The sequence below is a fragment of the Pinus tabuliformis genome, chromosome 6, assembly GCF_031772625.1.
Source record: "Pinus tabuliformis cultivar Carrire ecotype Pingquan chromosome 6, CPIR1, whole genome shotgun sequence".
Classification (NCBI taxonomy): domain Eukaryota; kingdom Viridiplantae; phylum Streptophyta; class Pinopsida; order Pinales; family Pinaceae; genus Pinus; species Pinus tabuliformis.
Window position 1 is genome coordinate 565,036,785 of NC_142292.1, and position 23,753 is coordinate 565,060,537.

The 23,753-nt window shown below is 38.0% G+C and overlaps 1 protein-coding gene across 1 annotated transcript in view; it reads right to left on the bottom strand.

Annotated features, from left to right (window-relative positions):
• The window catches only part of LOC149259772 (uncharacterized), a 78,385-nt gene extending 59,842 nt beyond the window's left edge, over positions 1–18,543 (bottom strand). The window contains exons 1-2 of the mRNA XM_089455156.1: positions 18,538–18,543; positions 18,341–18,427 (exon numbers count right to left, since the gene is read on the bottom strand). Coding sequence (XP_089311282.1) covers positions 18,341–18,427; positions 18,538–18,543 — 93 coding nt within the window. The remainder of the gene's footprint in view (positions 1–18,340; positions 18,428–18,537) is intronic.
• Positions 18,544–23,753: the final 5,210 nt, after the last annotated feature.

The window sequence follows — 23,753 nt, forward strand, 5'->3', positions numbered from 1 at the left end:
TTTTGATCTTTGTACTTGTAAAAGAAAAGAAATATTATTTTTGTAAATTATAAAATGAGTTTCTTGCTCATTACATAGGTCCAGCACATGTTGAAGTGCTATAGGAAAGTCAAAGAGTCAAAGAAAATGTTAAAGAGCTCTTCTTGAGCATATATGTAATGTATATGAGTCAACCTAGTGTCTAGATCAGCCCTCCAAGACAAGCACAATCCTCCTGAAGAAGGTAGCAACAAAAATGATGAAGAAAGCAGTTATGACGGCCTCAAAATGTATATAAACATGGACAAACAACTATATATACGCAGTGAGAGTCACCACAGAGAGACAGAAAAAAACTCAGACTTCTCTGCAACTTCGGATGAGGGCAGAGGTACAGAATTTCGGATGGTACATTGATCTCAACATACCTCTGAAATCTCAATGGTACATGAAACTCGGATCAAGGCAGCAGTTCAGTACTTCGGATGGAGAGGGATCACTATGGTTTTCAGATGGGTATTACAGTGATGTATTCTCAACATAGCAGTGACTAGGTGCAAAGAGAACACAGTCACATCCTCGGTGAAGATCTCAGTGCAATCATAATCTTGGTGACAAGGATGATCACAGGAATCCTACAATAGCACACACAGTCTCGGCATAATTATGATGGAAGGATCTCATAGTGACACACTTTATCTCGACATGCATTAAGGTGTAGTCATGATCTCGTTCTTGATGGAGACATAGTCACAAAAGTTATGATCTCGGTGAAGGTACAATTATGATAAGACAGTCATGATATCGGTGGATCTACATGTAGCTCTCCTATACATATCTAAATATGGAGATCTTGTTGATGAAGACCTCAGTGATGGTGCAACAATGATGATGATCTCAACAGTGACAAAGAAGAGGATTGGTGTCTTGGTCTTGTAATGGCATAATAGGTCAAGGGTCATGGTCTTCGTATTCGTCAATTGGAATCTCTATAAGAATAATTTTGTGTGGGTTTTCCTCTCCAAGAGGGAGAGGTTTTGGCCCTGGCAGAAAGTCAATATCTTGTGTTCTTGTCTCTTTGTTTTTGGTAACTATTTGATGAATATAAGAAGACACACTCTAATAAGAACAAGTGAAGATTGTGCTAAGAAGAAAAATTAAAATACCTCACAAGTAGTTATCATGCTAGAAGAATCACATTAACTACATTTTCCCTAGATTCTTCAACATGTTGGTGTGCAAACTTGGTGATGAGTTCCATTAAACCTTCATTCTGCATTTTCAAGTGTTGTAGTGTCTGCGCCATGGACTTCCTCTCTTCTACCAACGCTTGCATCCTCTCATAAATTTGTTGAACCTCCTCATCATGGGAAAGACGATCAAATACAAAAAAATCAAATCCAGATCCTACTATGCAAGTATCATTATTCTCATCATCTTCTTCCATAAATTGAGGCTGAGCTAAAGCATCAACAGCGTGAAATGAGGCTTCACTGGTATTTGTTTCCTTCTCTGTTATCAAAATACAGCGTTTCTTATTCATATTCACATTAATACTGCCATTTTCATTTGCATTTTTTGAATTTGTACTTTGTTTGTCCATCGTACTTATATTATCACCAGTAAATATCTCTACCTACTTTGCCCCCCTTTTCTAGTTAGTAGATTCCACCAGTGGAATTAAGAGGGCATGGTCATTTACTACCTCCTTAACCTTAAAAAAATCATTGGTGAAATTTGATGATATCATCTCATGATTAACATTACTATTTTTATGATTTTGGACCCTAACCGACTACTTCAAAGATTGAATCTCAGACCGCAGGGTTTCAATGACAATCTTTTTCATCAAGGAGATCTTCCAGAGACAAATTTTCCTGCTTAGTGGAAGCTTGCATTTTCTTGAATAGAGATGCTTCTCTTTCTTTTTCATGTTTTTCTTTCTATGACCGGTAAGTCATGGCGAGAGCTTCCTGTGTTGCGTCCACAGAAGTGTTCCTCTCTTCGTCCAGCTCATACTGGAGTTTCTCATTCAATTGGTGTTGCCTCCGAAGGGCACCCCTTTGTGCTTTCACATCACAAGTCTCTGAATTAATAATATCCTTGTCAGAGTCATTGACAAAGGATTTTTCATTAACAACGAGAACGGCTACAGTAGATGCACCTGGATAGCTTAGATCTTTATGCTTTCCTTCTGGGGCCTCATATGCATTATGCAAATCACCAGCTGAACTGGAAGCATCAGCTTTGGCCAGACATTCCTTCTTCTTCTCTATCACACATGTTCCCAATAAAGAGAAAAATTATGAAAGTTGATCCATGCGTTGCTTGCATTCAAGTGATGCACCATCTCCAGATAGTTGCATGATTTTCAGTGATTCTGTTTGGAATTGATCATTGAAGGCAGGAAGCAAGCTAGGATCCAAAGTGGAGATGCTTGATAAAATTTCAATAATATAGTTCCCCAACTCTTGCATGAAACTCTTAGGATAATTGGGAAGCGGGTTAACATTCGTAGGCAAGTTGTTGATGAAAACATAGGAACCACTTTCTTCTACAGTGCTCTTATCTATGAAATTGACATAATTGGAACTTGGAGCAGTTGTTGGACGTTGAGCTAAAATTGGTACAACCCTGCTCATCACAAGAGACGATTTCTGGATTGCAACGATGGATGGTGCTGCATTTTGTTTAATAAATGAAGCATACAACTTTTTATGTGCTTGGACCTCAACTGGAGCTCTTTGAGGAGGATGAGGTGGCACTTCCTTATGAGCATGTTTAATTTCTTATCCTTTTTGGCCAGTTGAGTCTTCAAGGACTTCCCTCTGTTGCATGTGATTTTTATGTACCTCCTCAACAACATGAGCAGGCTCCTCCTTTACTATTGTGGATTGCTCAATCACACCATTCTGAGCTGCTTGTTTAGGCTTGACAACTGGTTCTGAGAAAGGATATGCTTTGCCAGCTTCTTCTAAAAGATTTTTCTTTTGTTTCTTCCTATCCCTTAATGGGGCAAGCACATCATTACATTCATATTTATCATCTTTGATAGTTGTTGTAAATGCAGATTCATCATTATTTTGTTCTTCATCCTCCCTTGTCTGCTCCAAATCAACTGTATTGGATATGGTCTTAACTAAATCAGAATTCACGATTCCTTGGTTTGCAACTTTAATTTTATCATTTTCTTCAATAGTTGTCCCACTAGCAATATCATCTTTAGCTACTTCATCTTTGGTTGTCTTACACTCACTTTGATTTTTAGTCTCATTTATGTTACCCTGAGGAGATCCCAATTCAACATGTTCAACATCATTTTCTCGATTAGAACATTCTTTAATGTTAGTTCCTTTCATGTTAATGTATTCTTCCTTTAGACATGTTGTAAATTCTGCACATGATTTTTTTAATTGCTGAAATGATTCTCAAATTTCACTTAACTGCTCAATGAATTTAGGGTGTAAACTTACTAGCATATTGTGCAACGGATAACATCCAAAGGCTCGCTTGGCTCCGATACGACTAAAACGACAAAACTTAAGGGTGTTTGTGCTTTTAATATAAAATACACAAAGGTATTTATAAATAATATTTTATTAATAATATGAAATGTACAAGGATGATTGAATGTTACAATGAGGGCTTGCTTATATACCTAGGCAAGTGCCCTTTCATGAATGGTCATGTCCATTAAGACATGACTCTTCACTAACTACTCATTAATTAACTATAATTATAATTATTATTTTTTCACTCATTTATTTTGTTTTTATATAAATTGTATTCGTAACAGTGGAAAACCTGAACAAATTCTTTTTCTTATAGAGATTCCAATTGATGAATACAAAGACCAAGACCCTTGACCTATTAGACCTCTCCAAGACCAAGACACCAAGCTTCCTATCTTGCCCTATTGAATCAACGATGGTCAACTGCTTGCTCCTTCCTTTCATATCTAGGCTAAATTTCCTCTTTTTTAGACCTGCAACATTTCGGCCCTAAATCAGAGCCCTTGCACGTGTAGATAGCATTCCTTAAACTCCTTCGCTTGAGGTGTGATGCAGGAGCATTCAACCCAAGGAAAATCATTGTATTTTAGTAAACATAGGGGGGTCATGTGTTTTAAGGAAGTTGGATTCTAAGTCTCAAATTAATGTAATATTTAGGCTTTTAAGTGAATAGAATAGGAATTAATTAGATGTGTGAGGATGTTTGTAAATGGTCTCGAATAAAGGAGAACATGAGTGGCTAATAATGACAAGAGAGTTAGAAGTCAATTATAACTCTAAAGGTAGTTTCATGATTCGAGGAACTAGAGAGAGTTCTTAGGAATTAATTGAAGTTAGAAGTGGACATAGAGGACATTTAGGAGTCAGTTCATTAGATCTATGATTTGAACCATAATTAGTTCAATAAAACCTTTCTGGTATAAATGTAAGCCTACAGGCAGAGTAGAGAGAAGGCCACTAATACTGAAGATTAGGCCTGAGAGACAGAGATCCCATTCTGTAATCATTGTTTATATTTATTAATATAATCAACTCAATTCTGAGTTCGAATGTGTGTTTCGAGTGTTGAATTATATGTGAATTCGTAGGTTCTGTAATAGGGGTTGCAGGCAGAGTTCTGTAGAACACGCAGAGGAGAAGAATGATTCAGAAGAATCATAACGGGTCTTTGAATCCAATTAGAGGATCAGAGTGAAGCTCTAGAGAGGTAGCGAAGTGAGAATTCGCGGAGCAAAGCTCAAAGAGAGTTGAGCAGCGGAAGAGTAGAAAGAATGAATCCTTGAAGAAAAACCCAAAACCACAGGAAAAACACTGAAGGATGAATTAAAGTCAAAGAAAAGGGACGAGTGGAGAAGTGAAGAGGTGATGCGCAGGAACCGTTAGATCTCATAGATCAACGGTCATCGCACGGTGAAAGAGCGCAGGAGATAACACAAAGAAGAGGTGGTTTCGCAAACCTTAAGTGGTATTTCGGGTGGCGAAGAAGCGGTAAGTGGTATCGAGGGGTGAGCACCCGATTCCACTTATCGAGCGACACGTAGCAACGGAGGAGAGAGAGGAAACTGCTTTTCGGGCAGTTATTCTCTGTGCCTGTTGTCTATCCGAAGTCATCGTCGATCGTTGGATCTACTAAGTGTAGATCAATGGCGGAGGACCGTCAAGCGACTTTTGGAACGGGGAAGGATCTCGATCGTCGGATCGGAAGCCAGATCTGCGGCCCTGATTTAATCAAAGATCGGCGGAAGGAAGGAGCAGTGCTTCAGAAATGGTTGAAAGGCGCGGACCCGAAAGTTTATAGAGGCGGACTCAATTCCATTTGAGTTCCAGCCTTAAGCTTTGGAGCGGAGTTCCGTGTGTTTTCTGTGTAATGCGGAAATCAGAGAAGTAATGCGATGAGCGATAAGAAGTGGAACCGAGAAGGTTTATAAGCGCAATTGTATAATATTTGAAATCCGACAAGTAATCGCATATCGGATGCGGGGGAGGTGTGTGTTAATGTGACTGCGGAGAGCCTCGATTGCGATCAGCGATAAAGGGGAAACCTTGGAAAAAAAGCAAGGCTTTTAAAAAAGGCGAAAAGGTAAGTTATGCATGTTTATGTGTATTTCTATGTATAATAGAAATAAAGCGTCGATGGAGGGTTTTATGGGTTAAGTCTGCATTAACCAAAGTTTAAAGAGGGGTTGGTTATATATATGCGACAACAATGTTATGAAGGCCTAGTGTGCGGGTAAAGTTAAACTAAGGTTTATAAGGGCAGATGGAGTCCCGATAGAAGGAAATGAAAGACTGGGCTATTGTAATGAATGATACCGTTGAAAGGAGCCTAAAACCTTGGTAAATGAAGATTTGACTCCTTAGAGAGTTAAAATTCTTGAGACAAATGTACTTATGCATTGTAGATACATACTGTGGGTGTAAGCGGGGGTAACCCTGCGTCAAGGTGGAGGATACTTCTTTTAACAACTCGGCCTTCTTTATGACTTTAATCTGGTTTCCTTTGAAACTCGGCCTTATTGCAGCAGAAGTTTACTTCTTTCTTCGTACAAGTGACAACTACAACACCCAAAAAACAGACCCTAGTCTTCCTTCTCCATTTGTTGATCCTTAGGCTCCTCTTCTATCACCTTCGCACTGTTTTTTTGTACCTCACACTTCAGACTTGATCACCGAAAATCCTGTCCTGAAATGAAGACGCACTGCACTATATATAGTTGTTTCCCAAGGTAATAAGTCGACTTGATATCAAGCTGAGCCGACATGATAGAGAGATAATTAATTCCACTTTGAAGCCGACTTGAGTTTAATGCTTATGCTTGGTCTTTGAGGGTTATTTGACATTTCTATTGACTCATACACAAGTGTAATATGCCCAAGAAAGGTCCTTCATACATGACATAGACTCAAATTCATTTTCATGACTAGATGACAAATCCTAAAGGCTCACAATGGGAACCATCACTAAAATAAAATTCCTTACTCATGAAACCCATGAGACAAGCACAATAATAATTTTATTTTTCTTCTTTTCATCAATTACATAAAATCACAATTACACATGTCATTATGAAGACCGAACCTAGTTACATTTCAACAACTATCACATGTCACATGTCTCTAATGAACATATACATCTTTGTCATCATACAACAAGTGTCATCACTATCATCATGTATTATTGTTGTAGAGAGAATAAGGTTATTTTCATTGACAAGAAGATTACTATCACTATTGTAGCATTCATACAAGATTATTGCCCTATCATTGTCATAGTGCCATATTATTGCTTCATAGAGTCGAGCAATGTCACTGTAGTTCGAGGGATGCAATTGTAATATAAATCAAACGATGCCACTTTAATTTAAGTCAAGCCACTATAATATAAATCAAGTGTAGCCACGAGGTTATCATTGTCATTGTCATGTGAGAGTGATGCCACCACAAAATTTCCAATGCAAGCCAAAGATCAATGTGAGCCACAGTTTGTTAGAGCGAGCTACCACAGAGTAAAGTGAGCGGATCAGACCAAAGAAATATTACGTGTCAATAATGTGAGACACCACAGGGTATAGTATGCGGGTTACTTATAGAAACGTGCCACATGAAGGATGTGAACCAAGAGATGAGAGTCACTGCATATTTGTGAACCTCAGAATAAAGAGAAAGAGCTACAAAGGTAATGTATTCGGGCCACTGTGTAAGTACTGCGAACCACTTAAATCGAGTCACAAAGATATTGTCACATAAGCCACAGAAATCAAGCCATAGTCATGGAGACAAAGTATGAGTTGCCAATAGATACAAGCCATAGATAGAGATCTGATCCATATGAGCTACCACAGAAATGCGACCCATTGTAGAGAATAATGTGATCCTCAAAAATGCCATGCAAGCCTTTCTCATGTGAGCCTTAGAGTGACTAATGCAAACTGCAAAATCAAATTGATCTGTCTTAGAAAGCACAAATATTTCTTGTCTCCAAGGGAAGATGATAGATACATATTTCTAGTTGTTTTCATGAAGGGTCGCGACTATTGGGCAGGCCGACTTGTAAGTTTGGAGGGAAAAACCCAAATTCAAATTTGCCATTAACATTTAAATATATTTTCCACATGTTTGATGATTTCTAGCCAAGTAAATTTTTCATATCAATTAATAATATTTCTTTATCCATCTGAATTGTCCTTTGACCAATATAAATTCTCTTTGGGGCACAATGGCTTTCCTTTAGCGTGGTAAGGTTTCTCATGGGTAATTTGTCCCATAGTTGCCCCAATTTTCAAAATTGTTCGTGTGATTTGATTTGGTGTTATGAGCAGACACATACAAAGACAGATAGAAACACTCTTGCACCCAATTTTTAAAAATGGTGTAATTTCCGCACCAATACTTTGAAAATGGTAAACTTTGCACCCACACCCACACATCTTTTACAAAGTTTGGTTTTATGCAAAGCAGTCTCTACGATGGTAAATCTTGCACCCACGCCAACACATCTTTTACAATTTTGGTTTTATGCAAACTAGTCTACAAAGGAAACTTTATTAATGCAGTCACTATCTATCTAGACTGCATTTTAAGAAGCTCTACCACATCCTTTCCTACATGCACAAATATAGCAAAACAATTTTTTTTATTTGTTTGTTTTTGGTTTTATTTTTATTTTTTTAAGGGTGGTTGTGTGTTTAGGAGGTTTTTGTTGTATTCTATCCTACAAATCATGTTGAAATTTGAGTGGGAATTTTAATCATGATAATTACTTGACACTAATATATGTGTTTCTTTTTAGCATAAACATCATTTAGTTATGTCATCAAGCAATTACACATTCAAAAACATAAAGAAAATAAAGATCATAGTGCATAATAGACAAGAGATACCAAAGATTAGGCCAATGGCTAGGGACAAACCCACAAGGGGAAAACCCAGCACTCCTTCCTTGTAGAAGATTTGTCAACAAGAGAAATCCAAGTCATAAACAAACCGACTAGTAGTAACTGTTGAATAATCTAGGGCATCTGGATCATAGTGAGATTCTTCTGACAATGATACCAATTTGTGAAGTACTTTTTACTTTTCTTATTAGCACAATCTTCTCTGATTATTATTAGTGTGTCTTCTTCTTACTTCCTCAAACAGCTAACAAAACAAAAGAGACAAGAACACAAGATGTTGGCTATCTGCCAGAACAAAACGTCTCTCTCTTAGAGAGAAAAACCCTTCTACAAATTTCTCTTATTGAAGCTTCAATTGACAAATGCCAAACCCTAGACCCTTGACCAGTAGATCCTCCAACCACAAGACACAGTCTTCCTTTTGTCCTTCAATCAATACCTTCCTCTGCTTTGCACCTTGATTTCTTCCTTCGCACTTCTTCCGGCAACTGATAGCCCTTTTTCCGGCAACTGCAGAAACCCTAGGTCTCCTTAGAGACCTCTTTGGTGCCTTCCTTTCCTTCGCTTGGCAATCTTTCTTCTTCTTGATATTTCGACTAGATAATGAGCCTCTTCTTCTGGTGTATCTCTAAGTTTAGAGGTTGATCCTCTTAACCCTAGTACAAATATGATTTCTTCACATGTGTGGCAGATCTAGGGCTTGAGATAGCCCTTTTTACTTGCTCCCTTCCTTCGCTAGATGTGGGACCTCCTTCGCTTGAGATGGAGGCTTATTTGGAGTCACTTCTTTGCCCAATCGAACTCTATTGTGTTGTTGCCCTTGTGGATCTGATGTGACTACAAAATTTCCCTCCTTTCTTTGCACGTGTGACAGAATTAGGCCCAAAAACAGTGCTCCCAAACTTGGTTTCTCTTTCCTCTTCTTCGCTGCCCTAAAATCACTTCAATGCTCCTTTTTCGCACCTCTTTTTCATCCTTGCTCGTTGATTTCATAGACGAGTAGTGATGCTTTTGTAAGGTCGAACTGCCCTATTTATAGGAGATTGTCCCTCCTATTTGGGCCTACTTGAGCTAGTGAGGCCGACTTGACTTCAAGTGCACCAAAATTCATTCTTTGAGCCAACTTGAAGATGAGACTTGTCCTTGTGCGTTGGAGGATCATTTTTTACACATATCTTTGACATAATTACACAGGTTACATAGTATAACATGCCCACATGGGTCTTCAATAATTACATTGACCCTTTGACTTTCCTAGAAGCACTTAAACATGTGTTTGACCTATCGAATGGACAAGAAACCCATTCTTGATAAAGACAAAAATAATAATTCTTTTATTTTACAAGTACAAAGATCAAAATTACATTTTATGAAGAACGAACCAAGTTACACTTTCTTCAACACTCCCTCTTAACGAGGGAGGTATTCATAAATCATTACAAGGTGTTTGGACATTTTCAATCTGAAGAAATTCACATAAGAGAAATCGGATTGGCAATCCATCTGTTATAGTTTCATAGTAACCAACATTGTTTCCACAACAAGGCCTTGACTGACAGCTCTATCTCTCATTAGATCAGAGCACAATGTTGGTGAGACCAATGATTATAGGCACCTTCATCACTGAGTTTGACCTTCTAGGACTATTCTTATCTTGGGTTCCCAGCCCTCAAAGAATATTGGTCCTCTTGCCTACTCTTATCTTGGATGCCCTACACATCCTCAATGAGTATCGAATGTCAAATGATTACCCAATCCTCCATTCTTTCTTCCCAAGTGAAGACAAGAATTGTTGTGTCTATCTCTCCCTCTCAACTAGGGAAGATATTCCCATTCCTGTGAAGGAATGTACCCAAGCTCCCTCTGACCAGGAACTTGCCCAAGCTCCCTCTGACCAGGAACTTGATAGAGCTCCCTCTCAACTAGGGACTCTTCTTTCCATCAACAACTTCTTCTTTGTGGGTCCTTCAGCTGCTTGATCACTTTCTTTCCCTGATGTCATGAAATTCAGCTTCTTCTTTGTAGGGCATCAACCATGAATCACTTTCCTTCATAGTTTGTCATGTCATTCTTTTCTTTATGATAAGTGGCATTCTTGATACATATTTGGAACCTCTGTCATATGGCTACTTCTTCCTCATCATGTTTCTTTCAAGAATTTCCATCCACCACATGAATGTCGATTGTACTTGCGCTTACAACTCTTGGGAACCTCATTTGACATTAAAGGAAAGGTAGAATTCATCCAGGACAAGGCTCATCAGTCAAAAAGGGAAGACATCTGCCAAATGGGGAGATGAAAGATCCTCAAGATTCTCTGATGGAATCCTCACCGGAGAGTTCACTAATCTAGAGAGAAAGCAAGTGTTTCATCAGGAACTCCAACTTATGGAATTCTTGGGATGATATGATGAAGTAGATCAAGGATTGAAGATCTTTTCAATCAAGGAAGCTGCTAGAAGAAGCCTAGATGACCTAATGGTAAAATGAGGTATGTCTATTTGTATTTAATATTGTAATGTCATGTCATATGGTTGCAGGTAACATGGATCATTACTTCTATCTTGAGAAGTATGATCAAAGAAAAAGAATCTCCTCCTTTGAAAGGATGTAGGAAGACATAAGTCGCACTAGATGAAATCAACATAATATGTCCTCACATGAAGTATGAGGTGGTTGACTACAATTAAGAAACTCTAATTGAAAGCTCCTAGGAATGGAATGTGTGAGGAAGGAAGAGATCGTGAAATATACAACCATGATGAAGGCAATCAACATCCAAAAGACCAAGAAGATTTGACTAGGAAATCTCCTAGAAAGATATGAAGACTCTGATGGAAGTCTGAAAATGGAAACCCTTGACAATGGATATCTTTGGGAGATGTGTCAACATGTATGATGTTGATACCTACAGGAAGATGTCATGATGAAGAGCCATCTCGAAAGGTACGATTTGATTTAATGTTATGTTTTGATTTCTTGAGTAATATCTGGATGAGTTCATGCAGGGCTACTGGAACAAGAATTGTAAGTACAAGTACAACTAGCATTCATGTGGTGGATGGAAATTCCTGAAAGAAACATGATGAGGAAGAAGTAGCCATATGATGAAGGTTCCAGATATGTATCAAGAAGGCCACTTTCCATGAAGAAAGGAATGACATGACGAACCAAGAAGGAAAGTGATCGATGGTTGATGCCCTACAAGGAAGAAGCTCAACTGAAATTCATGACATCAAGGAAAGAAGTTGATCAAGCAACTGAAGGACCCACGAAGAAGAAGTTGTTGATGAAAAAGGAGAGTCCCTTGTTAAGAGGGAACCCTAATAGGTCCCTGATCAAGAGGGAGCTTGGATTGGGTCACCCATGATTAAAAAGGAGTGACAGTTGTGTTTTTCTATTTCATGTGCCATGCACTAGACTATGACTAACAACCGTAAGTCTTAGTGAAGACCATGAAGAGAAATGTACACACATGATGAATGTATCCTCCCTAATTGAGAGGGAGAGATAGACACAACATTCTTATCTTCACTTAGGAAGAAAGAATGGAGGATTGGGTAATCATATGGCATCTGATGCTCTTTGAGTATGTGTAGGGCATCCAAGATAAGAATAGGCAAGAGGACCGATATTCTTTGAGGGCTGAGAACCCAAGATAAGAATGGTCCTAGAAGGTCATACTCAGTGAACACCCGAGTGGGTATGTACCTTGAGAGACAATGATGGAGGTGTCTATAATCATTGGTCTCGCCAGCGTTGTAGCTCATGATCTCTTGGAGAGATGGAGTTGTTAATCAACGCCTTGCACTGTGACAATGTTGATTGATATGATGCTATACAGATGGGATTATCAATTCAATTCTTCTTATGAGAAATTCTTCAGATTGAGAATGACCAAGTACCGTTATGAATACCTCCCTAGTTAAGAGGGAGTGTTGAAGAAAATGTAACTAGGTTCGGTGTTCATAAATGTAATTTTGATCTTTGTACTTGTAAAAGAAAAGAAATATTATTTTTGTAAATTATAAAATGAGTTTCTTGCTCATTACATAGGTCCAACACATGTTGAAGTGCTATAGGAAAGTCAAAGAGTCAAAGAAAATGTTAAAGAGCTCTTCTTGAGCATATATGTAATGTATATGAGTCAACCTAGTGTCTAGATCAGCCCTCCAAGACAAGCACAATCCTCTTGAAGAAGGCAACAAGCAGAACGATGAAGAAAGCAGTTATGTGAGCCTCAAAAATGAATTAAATAGCTAAAGAAGTCATGTCAGCTTGCAAAAAGGAGACACAACACTTCACTCTGTCATGTTGACTTATATAAAAGGCTAACCACTATATATATGTGGCTAGGGTCACCACAGAAAGTGCAGGAAAACTCGGATTCGTTTGAAACCTCGGATAAAGTACAGTAGCTCAGGAATTTCAGATAAGTGCAGGAGTTCAGGTTTTTGGATGGAAGGATCTCTGAGTTTTTCAGTGATGTCTCGACCTCCTCACAGTCTCAATGAAGCATTGTCTAGGCATGCTAAAACACAGTCCCAGTCTTAGGATATATGTGGTGAAATACACTCTCGGCATACCTCTGTCTCAAGCATACATTCTCGGCATTTTTGTGAAGAAGAGGATCTTAAAGAATCACCCTCAGTCTCGGCATACACTTAAGATGCAATTATATTCTGAACATAGAAGTAATCATAAAGACACAGTCACAAGCATGATGATGATCTCGGTATATATATCTTAGCATAAAGATCTCGGTGTTATGGTGATAATCTAAATGAAGGAGCGGCAATGATCTCAGTGAAGCAGCGACAATGATCTAGTTCTTACGATGAAGACCTCGGTGAGAGTGCAGCAATGATGTTGTAGCAGTAATGAAGATTTTGGTGGTGCAGCAGTGATGGCCTCAATGGTGCAACAATGATGATAATCTCAGCAGTGACAAAGAAGAGGATTGGTGTCTTCGTCTTGGAGTAGCTAAATAGGTCAAGGGTCATGGTCTTGGTATTCGTCAATTGGAATCTCTATAAGAAGAATTTTGTGTGGGTTTTCCTCTCAAAGAGTGAGAGGTTTTGGCCCTGGCAGAAAGCCAACATCTTGTGTTCTTGTCTCTTTGTTTTGGTAGCTATTTGATGAACTAAGAAGACACACTCTAATAATAATAAGTGAAGATTGTGCTAAGAAAAAAATTTAAAATACCTCACAAATAGTTATCATGAAGAAGAAGAATCTCATTAACTCTAATTGCCCTAGATTCTTCAACAGATGGATCTAGAAGAGGAGATAGTAATCCTCCTTGTCTTTGATGGATCTGGAACCCTTGCTTGTAGATCTAGTGCTTCAACCTTTTTGTGCCCTTGCTTCTTGATCCTGATGCTTCAATCTTCTATGTGTTCTTGAGATGCCCTTCCTTGATGTGTCACCTTAGTTCTGATACCATGTTGAAGAATCTAGGGCATCTGGTTCACAGTGAGATTCTTCTGACAATGATAACAATTTGTGAAGTACATTTTACTTTTCTTATTTGCACAATCTTCTCTTATTATTATTAGTGTGCGTTCTTCTTACTTCATCAAACAGCTACCAAAACAAAAGAGACAAGAACACAAAATGTTAGCTCTCTGCCAGGGCAAAACCTCTCTCCCTTAGAGAGGAAAACCCCTCTGCAAATTTCTCTTATTGAAACTTCAATTGACAAATGCCAAACCCTAGACCTTTGACTAGTAGATTCTCCAACCACAAGACACAGTATTCCATTTGTCCTTCAATTAATGCCTTCCTCTACTTTGCACCTTGATTTCTTCCTTCACACTTCTTCCGGCAATTGATAGCCCTTTTTCCGGCAACTGCAAAAACCCTAGGTCTCGTTAGAGACCTCTTTGATGCCTTCCTCTCCTTAACGAGACCTCTTTGATGCCTTCCTCTCCTTCGCTTGGCAATCTTTCTTCTTCTTGATATTTCGACTAGATAATGAGCCTCTTCTTCTGGTGTATTTCTAAGTTTAGAGGTTGATCCTCTTAACCCTAGTACAGATATGATTTCTTCACACGTGTGGCAGATCTAGGGCTTGAAATTTTTTACTTGCTCCCTTCCTTCACTAGATGTGGGACCTCCTTCGCTTGAGATGGAGGCTTATTTGGAGTCACTTCTTGGCCCAATCGAACTCTATTGTGTTGCTGCCCTTGTGGATCTGATGTGACTGCGGAACTGCCCTTCTTTCTTCGCATATGACAGAATTAGGCCCAAAAACAGTCCTCCCAAACTCGGTTTCTCTTTCTTCTTCTTCGCTGCCCTAAAATCATTTCAATGCTCCTTTTTCACACCTTTTTTTCGTCCTTGCTCGTTGATTTCAGAGATGAGTAGTGATGCTTTTGTGAAGTCGAATTGCCCTATATATAGGAGATTGTCCCTCCTATTTGGGTTGACTTGAGCTAGTGAGGCCGACTTGACTTCAAGTGCACCAAAATTCATTCTTTGAGCTAACTTGAAGATGAGACTTGTCCTTGTGCTTTGGAGGATCATTTTTGACACAAATCTTTGATATAATTACATAGGTTACATAGTGTAACATGCCCACATGGGTCTCCAATAATTACATTGACTCTTTGACTTTCCTAGAACCACTTAAACATGTGCTTGACCTACTGAATGGGCAAGAAACCCATTCTTGATAATGACAAAAATAATAATTCTTTTAATTTACAAGTACAAAGATCAAAATTACATTTTATGAAGACCGAACCTAGTTACACTTTCTTCAACAGTAACTAGATGATTACTCTCCAAATGTCAAGTCAACCCTTCAAGATTTCCAAAATAAGGTGCCTCAAATTGTCTTCAATTAGGTCTGCAAAGAAGTCTACTTCAATTTTTCGTAAGGGTCGAATTTCGTTTTCTTCATCAGATCATGTCACAGGTGAACACTTCAGAATGAGGACTTCAGAACTTCGTCTAGTTCAACAGAGTTGTTGCCTCAGACTTCACTGTCTACAACAAAGATATGTAGCCTAAGATTTTTGTATGCTTCCACAGATGTATCTTCTTCTGTGATGTGTCTTTTGGAGGGAGACGAAATGACCTATAAATAGTCTTCATCAATAGTGAATGGGTGTGTCCATAGGCAGGCCAACATGACTTCTTGTAGGGCCGACTTAGGCATTGTAATGACCCATTTTTTCGATTTATAGGTAAAAGGGTATTAGCATGTATACGATGTATGCATATGATAGCTACATATGCATACATTGCATGCCTTGCACTAATATACGTATTAAATAATTATGAAAAATGTTTAAACAAATAATAAAGGGGTTGAGTACCTAAAAAGATTAAGGGAGATATTACCTAAAATTTTGTTGAAAAGTGTGACTAGGTCGGTCTTTATAATGACATGTGTAATTGTGATTTTATGTAATTGATGTAAAGAAGAAAAATAAAACTACTTTTGTAATGCTTGTCTCATGGGTTTCATGAGCAAGGAATTTTATTTTTAGTGATGGCTCCCATTGTGAGCCTTTAGGATTTGTCATCTAGTCATAAAATTCAATTTGAGTCTATGTCATGTATGAAGGACCCTTCTTGGGCATGTTACACATTTGTATGAGTCATTAAATAAGTATGAAATCCCTCCAAGACAAGCACAAGACCTCTCCTTCAAGTCGGCTACAAGATGGAGTAAATAATATACACAAAGAGTCATGTCAGTTCACCCTCTTCAAGTCGGCTTATTACAAACTCCAACAACTATAAATAGGGCGGTGCGGATTTCAGTTGAAGACAAAATTTCGATGAAGCATAGTCTGAAACAGAAGTGCGAAAAAGGTCAACGAAGATGGTCCTACAACCAGCGAAGTAAGGAAAAGGAACAGCAAAGTCTTTTGGAGTGTTTTGGGATTGTTTTAGGGTTGTTTCTTATCACACGTGCGAAGAAAGGAGGCAACATATGTTGCAGAAAGAACCAAGAAGAACCAAGGTTTGCAAGATTACTTGTGAAGTCAAATCAGCAAGCCAAGTTGGAGAAGATAGCTATACAGTCCAAGCGAAGAAGGTTAAGGGATTGGATCACCATATATCTCTCTCATGAGTGTTGCAACTAGGGTTTCCAAGGAGGCCGAAATAAGGTGCAGGTTTGAAGCAAAAGGAAGTCAAAGTTGAAGAGTAGCCGAGAAGAAGAAAGGAGCAGAAGGATTGTTTGTGTCTTGGTCTTGGAGTGGCAAATAGGTCAAGGGTCTTGGTCTTGGTATTCATCAATTGGAATCTCTATAAGAAGAAGAATTTGTTCAGGTTTTCCTCTCAAGAGTGAGAGGTTTTGGCCCTGGCTGATAGCCTATATTTTGTGTCTCTTGTCTCTTTATGGTTTATGCTTAGTAGTTGTTTGATGAAGAATAACATTATAATAACATAAGTAAAAGAATATCCTAATCAAGAAGTAAAAAGCATTCACAAGCAGTTATCTAACTAAGAGACTTCACCTAATCTCGATGTCCTAGATTTCTCAACAAATTTGACACTCAAAATATACATAACAAATATTTCATTAGTATAAGATTAATAAATAAAATTAATACTCTCCATCCTGCTAATACAAGTATTGATCACCATAATATTAAAGTTATAAGTTAATAATTGTAAAATATATATAAATTCACTTTATTTAAATATTATAATTAAAATTTATAAAGTTAATTTTGATAATTAACATCACAAACACATTAATATATATACCTATAATTAAAATTTAAAAGTAAAAGTTATCCATTAAACATTTCAAACATATTAATATCAACACCTATTAAATCTACGTACCTCACCTTCCAGCAACACGTAACCTTATGACTCTCTAAATCAAATCTGTCGAGAGCGGTGGAAGAAGGCGACGACTTCCTAGGAAAGATACTTATACAAGTACGCAGAGCACTGGAAGGGGGGAAGGGAGGAAGGAGGGGGGGGGAGATTGAAATTCTGAACTGAAGATTGGAATTCGGAGCTGAAGGATTGGAATTGAGAATTGGAGATTTGAGCAATTGTTCTTGAAGCTTTTGGGCACGGGGGCCAGAGTGCTTCAATTACGAAGTATTTTGGAGTTGGGTACCAAGGATTGTGCCCAGTTTGGTAGGGAGGATTTGGTCATTTGGTAACAGGAGCAAATTCGGAGCAACAAAAGCCCGGGATCGACATCAAAATCAAAAGCTAGGTACATATAGTGAATTTAATTGGTAAAGTCTGCGCCTAAATTGCACTGTCCGTATTGTTAGAATTAATTTCCTAATTCTCCGAATTTAGAACCCTGCAAGCATTTTGCAGAGACCTAAATATGCTATAAAATTTCAATTTTCTTTTGTTTTAAATGTCTGAATGGGACAAGACAAAAACAATTATACTTTTTACTTTTTACATAAGATTATGAAGACCAAACCTAGTTACAAAATTCAAAATGTTGGCAACTTGACATTGCTCGCATAATTGTTAATTTGCCAAATCAGCTTCTTGATTATTCTATGACGTATGAACAGTAGGTTTTGTTTCTTGCTCTCTCACTCCCAGAAAGAAAAACTCTTATCTCAAATACTCTTTCCCATATAAATTAGGTAGAACTGTATAATGTTGAGTTACGTCCCAATCTTGATATATGCTCTCGCATTTAAACCTCTATAATTTTCTTATGCTAAAAGCTGTAATTTACATATTATTTTCATCATATACTAATTTTCGAGTACTCCCATCATTTTCTTTGTGAAGTTCAAGCCCATGGTATATGAAGCAAAAATCAAGTCCCCAGCTATCAGAACCATTATGTTATCAATAGACATTCTTAAATCATTACCACACAGAAAGTAAAGAATAAACTTTCAGGATATTGAATATCAGAACCATTATGTTATTTATAGACATCCTTAAATCATTACTACACAGAAAGTAAAGAACAACTTTCAAGATATTGAATTTTACTTGATCTGCAGTTATGAGAAGTAATGGCTCTGAGCTTATTTCCGCACCGGATTTGAGATTTGCAATCTTTGATATAATAGCCTCTGCCTGCAGTGAAGTCAGTGTATCAGTGTGATCAAAGAAAATCCCAACAGTTAATCACTAATGCATCAAAAGTCCTAAACCACTCTATCATAGGGCCAGTTCACAATCTGTACATCCATGGGTTCTAACCCACTTTTATGGCATCATATGGTAGAAATAACTGAAATTAGCTAGTAAAACAAATTATAGGGACTATTAACCAGAAAATAACAGCATAATGCAACATGCATGTATATTGAGAGAGAAACTCGATTAGAGAAAATCTTCAAGCTGAAAGGGAATATCTATGCTTTCAATTAGAGAGCAGCATCAAGCTCTATCACATTTTTATTCTCGAAACATATTCATATTTTCTATCCCAACGCCATATGCAAGGTGCCAATAAGTACTTTACAAAACGGTTACTAATAAAATATAACAAAGGAAATTGATCTTGAACTGTTAGATAAATGTGGACACTTTAACAAATTCCTACCTTGTAGATTATGAAAAAATATGAATCCAGTATTGAAGAAAACAATTCACACAGTAGAAAAACGTGTTGCCTTCTGTATCAGAGGATAAATGTTGAATAGCCTTGAGGGTTAGCTCAAGCAGTAATAAGCCAGACACAAAATCTCTCCCCCAAAGTTGAGGAGGTCACAGGTTCAACTCTCTTGATCCACCTGTGGATAAGGTTCATAATCAGGGCCAATGGTTTACCCCATGTACCATCCATGGATAATAGGGAAGTACTCAAAGGTTATTCCACAAGGCTTTTTCCCTAGAAAAAGAGAATAATGCTGCTACCTTCATTCCATAAAATATGCCTTAAATTTTTGAGATAGGGTGAGTGATAGAAACAAGACACGACCAAATTGTTTTAATATTATAAAATGTTGATTTGGGTAGCATTGGATGTGCTCTAGCCATGAAAATTGGTGGAGAGGCTAAAGCACATGAGATCTCCAAGACCCAGAAATGGTTTGGACAAATTGTATCCAGTTTGAGAGATATTAAAATAATTAATATTTTAAGGAAGTTCCTAAGTCTAAACTTAGGAAAAATAAAGTATTAATGGGTATTAATATAAAACTGGGTTAGAAGGTTCCAAAAGTCATGGATCAAGCCAAATCTAATCTTAGCCATTGATTAGATATTTAATCTTGGTCGTTGAAGGACCAACGAGAAAAGTATAAGAAGAGGCTTGAGGGTTAGTTGGAGAACACACTAGAGTGATCAGTCATTCATTTTGCTAGAGCGGGGTTGCTAAGCAAAGTTGAATCAGTGATCAACAGTGAGGGGCAGTGAGTACAAGGCAAAGAGGCAGGAAATGCTGGGAGACCAGCACAGAAGCAGAGAGAGCGAGAGCAGTAGTCAGTCCAGGCTACGCAGAGCCCAGAGAGACTACGTCATCCACGGAGAGGGCAGAGGGAGTGACGCAGAGGTTGCGCAGTGCCTCAGAGGGCTGACGCAGAGGGTCCTGGGGCTGACGCAAAGGCAAAAAGGGCCAGCACTGAGCTTCAGTTGTGCCGGAGAGGGTTTCGTGGGACAGGTTTTCTGAATACCTGTTTCCGAATATAGAAATATTGTTGCCGTGTATTTTTCTCTATCAAGTGAGCCGGTTAGGCACCCAGATGTACTCAGAAAGACTGCATAATAATATAACCCTCTGAATAGCTACACCGTTTTCCCGCATTGAGTTTTTTCGGGGGCATTTGTCCAAAAATAACGGTGTCACTTGTGTGCTTGTTTTCTTTCAGTTGATGATCTGTAGACGTTGAGACTGTACTTGTGCTTATTTTCAGTATTTATATGGTTAAGTAACTTGTTAAGTAATTAAACAAGTAGGTGAAATAAACCAGATAGTACAGGAAGAATTTCTAACGGGTTAGAATTAGAAATTCCAACACAAAATATAAAACCCAGAGAGGGTCACTAATTGTTGATTTTTCTACACTAAAGATAGTAGAAATCAATTTTCTGATCTTCTAATTACTTCTAATGATCTTCAATTAATTTATCTTGTGCCACATATATCATTAAGCAATTATACACAAAATCTCAACAGTAAAGCAGTGAAAACAGTAGAAACAAATATGATCATAAGGAAACAGCCATGCATAATAGAGACAACAATTTTTCCATGGGAAACCCAAACTTGGGAGAAAACCCAGCAACTCTTCTTCTAGGATAAATTCTTCTTGTTCAAAATAATAAGAGGGGGGTAAATCAGTATTTCTTTTCAATTGTTAAATTATGCCAGTTAAGATCATTAATTAAACCATAACACAAGATGTACAACAAAAGAATAATTTTATTAATAAGTGATCCATAAATTGTCGTGGATATTCCACCTAGACAATTCGTCACAACAGATCTGATAATATTATTTTAAAAAACTGTAATTCTACACTATTATCGTTTTATTAAATTTCTAGATCTGTAGATTTTACTGTAATTAGTGCATGCATGCGAATAGAAATTATGCAGAAAATAGAGAATCGCAAAATAAAAGCTCTCACACACATAAGCCACAAAATATTATCTGGGAAACCCTTTCGGGAGAAAACCCAGCTGGAAGGTGAAGTCGCTCTGCGTTCTATCTCTGTTTGGAAATATGGTTGCAAGCACAAAGAAGTATGGTCTGTGGCCCGTGGGTTGTTACAGTGCACAAATCCTCTATGTGTACTCTACCTCCTATCCCTCTTGGTTATTTTTTCTCAGTTATGGAGCAAAAGCACTCGAAGAATGGAATGTCTCTTCCTTCTAGTGGCCCAGTTATAACACAGCCCAATAGCCTACTAGTGGTTAAGTTTGACTACATCAACTCTTAACTAGAGTTACAATAGAAACTCTTCTAGAGTCTTTTACATCACAATCACGTGACTAGCCCCTTTTTTCATGAATAATGGGGGCTCATGTGGCATCCTCTCAAACCATGGTGGTGAAAACAGGAAGGTCAACTTCTGAGTGGCATAACTTTCGCATACGGACTTTGGTTGATGCGCTTCTTGCGTCGTTGGAAAGATCTTTGTGTGTAGAATAGCATAAAAAATGCAAGACTAAAGCGGCAAATTTTTACCCCCAAAAAACATTATTTGATGCCTCAAAACGCTCTCGAAAGGTTTCAGACCCCATTTGCCAAATTGGGTTCTGCCAGTAAAAACGGTCCCGTGAGTTGATTCCTCCACTTTTTCCACTCTAAATTTATCAAGATCGCTGACAAACAATGCAATGATCCAATCCGAATCAATAAGAATGATGAGGACTCCAATTCTCTGATAAAAACTCAAGTTCCAATATGTACTCCTTCAGGACTCCAACACTAAACGAAGATTCCAATCCACAAGTACAAACCAGGCTCCAACCTATACAACATATTCAAGCTCCAACTCAGTCTACTTGAGGACTCTAATCCTCACTACAATCCAGGTTCCAACCTGGTTTTTCACAAGGTTCCAACTTCCAACCCTGTGTGAGGGCTCCAATCTTCTTGGGCTCCACCCCTCTCAATTCACTTCAATTCTCCAAGGTAGTTTCAATGCTTCCTCAAGACTTCCAAAAGTTTCTTCAACAAGTCTTGAAGTATTTCTTCAACAATGTTATTGCTCCAACAATGCTTTACAAATTGCTCTAAGATCTACTTTAGCAAATGCTTCAAATGGCCTCCACGATACTTTAAGGTCTAGTACATTACAATGTCAACTCCAGCACTTCATTCAAGGTGTCTCCAAGGCTCTTTATGTCTGCACAGAACGAACAAGGGCTTCATGTACCATCAGAGATCATCATATCACCAAAGTTTTTCAACTCTACTTCTTCTCATCTTCCTTTGTTGTACTTAGATTCCACAAGCCCTACGGGAATGATGTAAAGTGATGCTAGTATATGACGAATTAAGTCATGTAATAGGCCTAGGTAATTTGGGACCTTGTCATCAAGTGAGTTTACTCTAGGAGGTTTTTTTACTTAGTTAATTATTATATCCTTAAGGGGCATAATAATTAATTGAGTTTTTTCCTCCAAACATAACCCCAAAGCCGAAGTACGGCTTGAAGGTGAGGCCTTCGGTGAGTTCTAGTGTCTAGAGTCATTGTATATTACCATACTAGATCACTCGTAAAATTTCATGGAATTTGAGTAGGTCTAGGTGTCATTTTTAAATTTCCAGCAGAGCGGAAATTGGAATAAAATCTTAATGTAATATGTAATAAGTGATGTCTAGCAAAATTCTATGGGGTATGTGTGCTCAAAATTACACCTTTCACCCTCAACTTTATACTATGACACACTTTGAGGGGTAAAAAATAAGTTTTAGACCCTCAAAACCCATTTTTCCTAAGTTTTGTGGAAAATGTAGCAATAAATTAGTCCAACAATTAAATAAATTAGAGAAAATAAATATCCACACATGCTAAATGATATGGAAATGCGGTGGAAAATTATCCAAGAATTAAATAGTGATGTGGACTCCACTATGGACCAAGAATCAAGGAGAAACATGTGACAAAAAGGGAAATCGAATTTCTTGGAGAAGGACCATGAGTTCCCAAAGACAAATCGCACAAATTGTGGAAGATAGCTCGAGTTTCAAGTTGAGTTGAGTATTTGGTAGAGATTTGATTGAGTTTGCTTGAGATGAAGTGGGAGTGGTCTCCTATCACTCCACTTCACACAACCACATGTCCCTTTCTCACTCCAATGAGTTCTCCTCAAGGATTGCATGGGCCTCTCTAGAGGAAATCGAATGACCACTTGGGAAATTCGAATTTGCATGTAGAGGCATTAGGATTGTCACCCATTTGTCTTGGGATTGTCACCATTTTCCTTTGGATTGGTTCCCAAACTTCTATATAATAGAGTCATGAACTCTCACTTGTATTCATGTTATAAGCTATTGGGGCTTGAGGAAACTAGCCATTTTGCACTTGCAATTTGCTAATATAATCAAAGACTTTCGGGCAATTTTGGTGGTGTTCTCTTGGCACTTTGAGGTGATATCTTTGCATACTGTTATTGTTATTATTATATTTCTTATGCTTTTGAACTCTATTAGCTTCTAATGCCATTGGTTGGATTGATGTGTGTAGAGCTATCTTGCACATGTTATTGATTTAGAAGTAGCATGCTTGGAGTGAGCTTGCCAAGTTATGTTTAGAGAAATTGTGTTGTTCTAATCCATTAGGAAAACTAATATTTGCTTCAAGTGCGTAGGGAAGATCTATAAAAAATAATTGCGTGCAGGAATATGTTTGGGCGTGGGAGAAGTCTCCCATAGATCAACTCATTCCCAGATGCTAGGTTGCTCAAGACTCACCAATTCTTTCTTCAAATATTTCATTAAAAA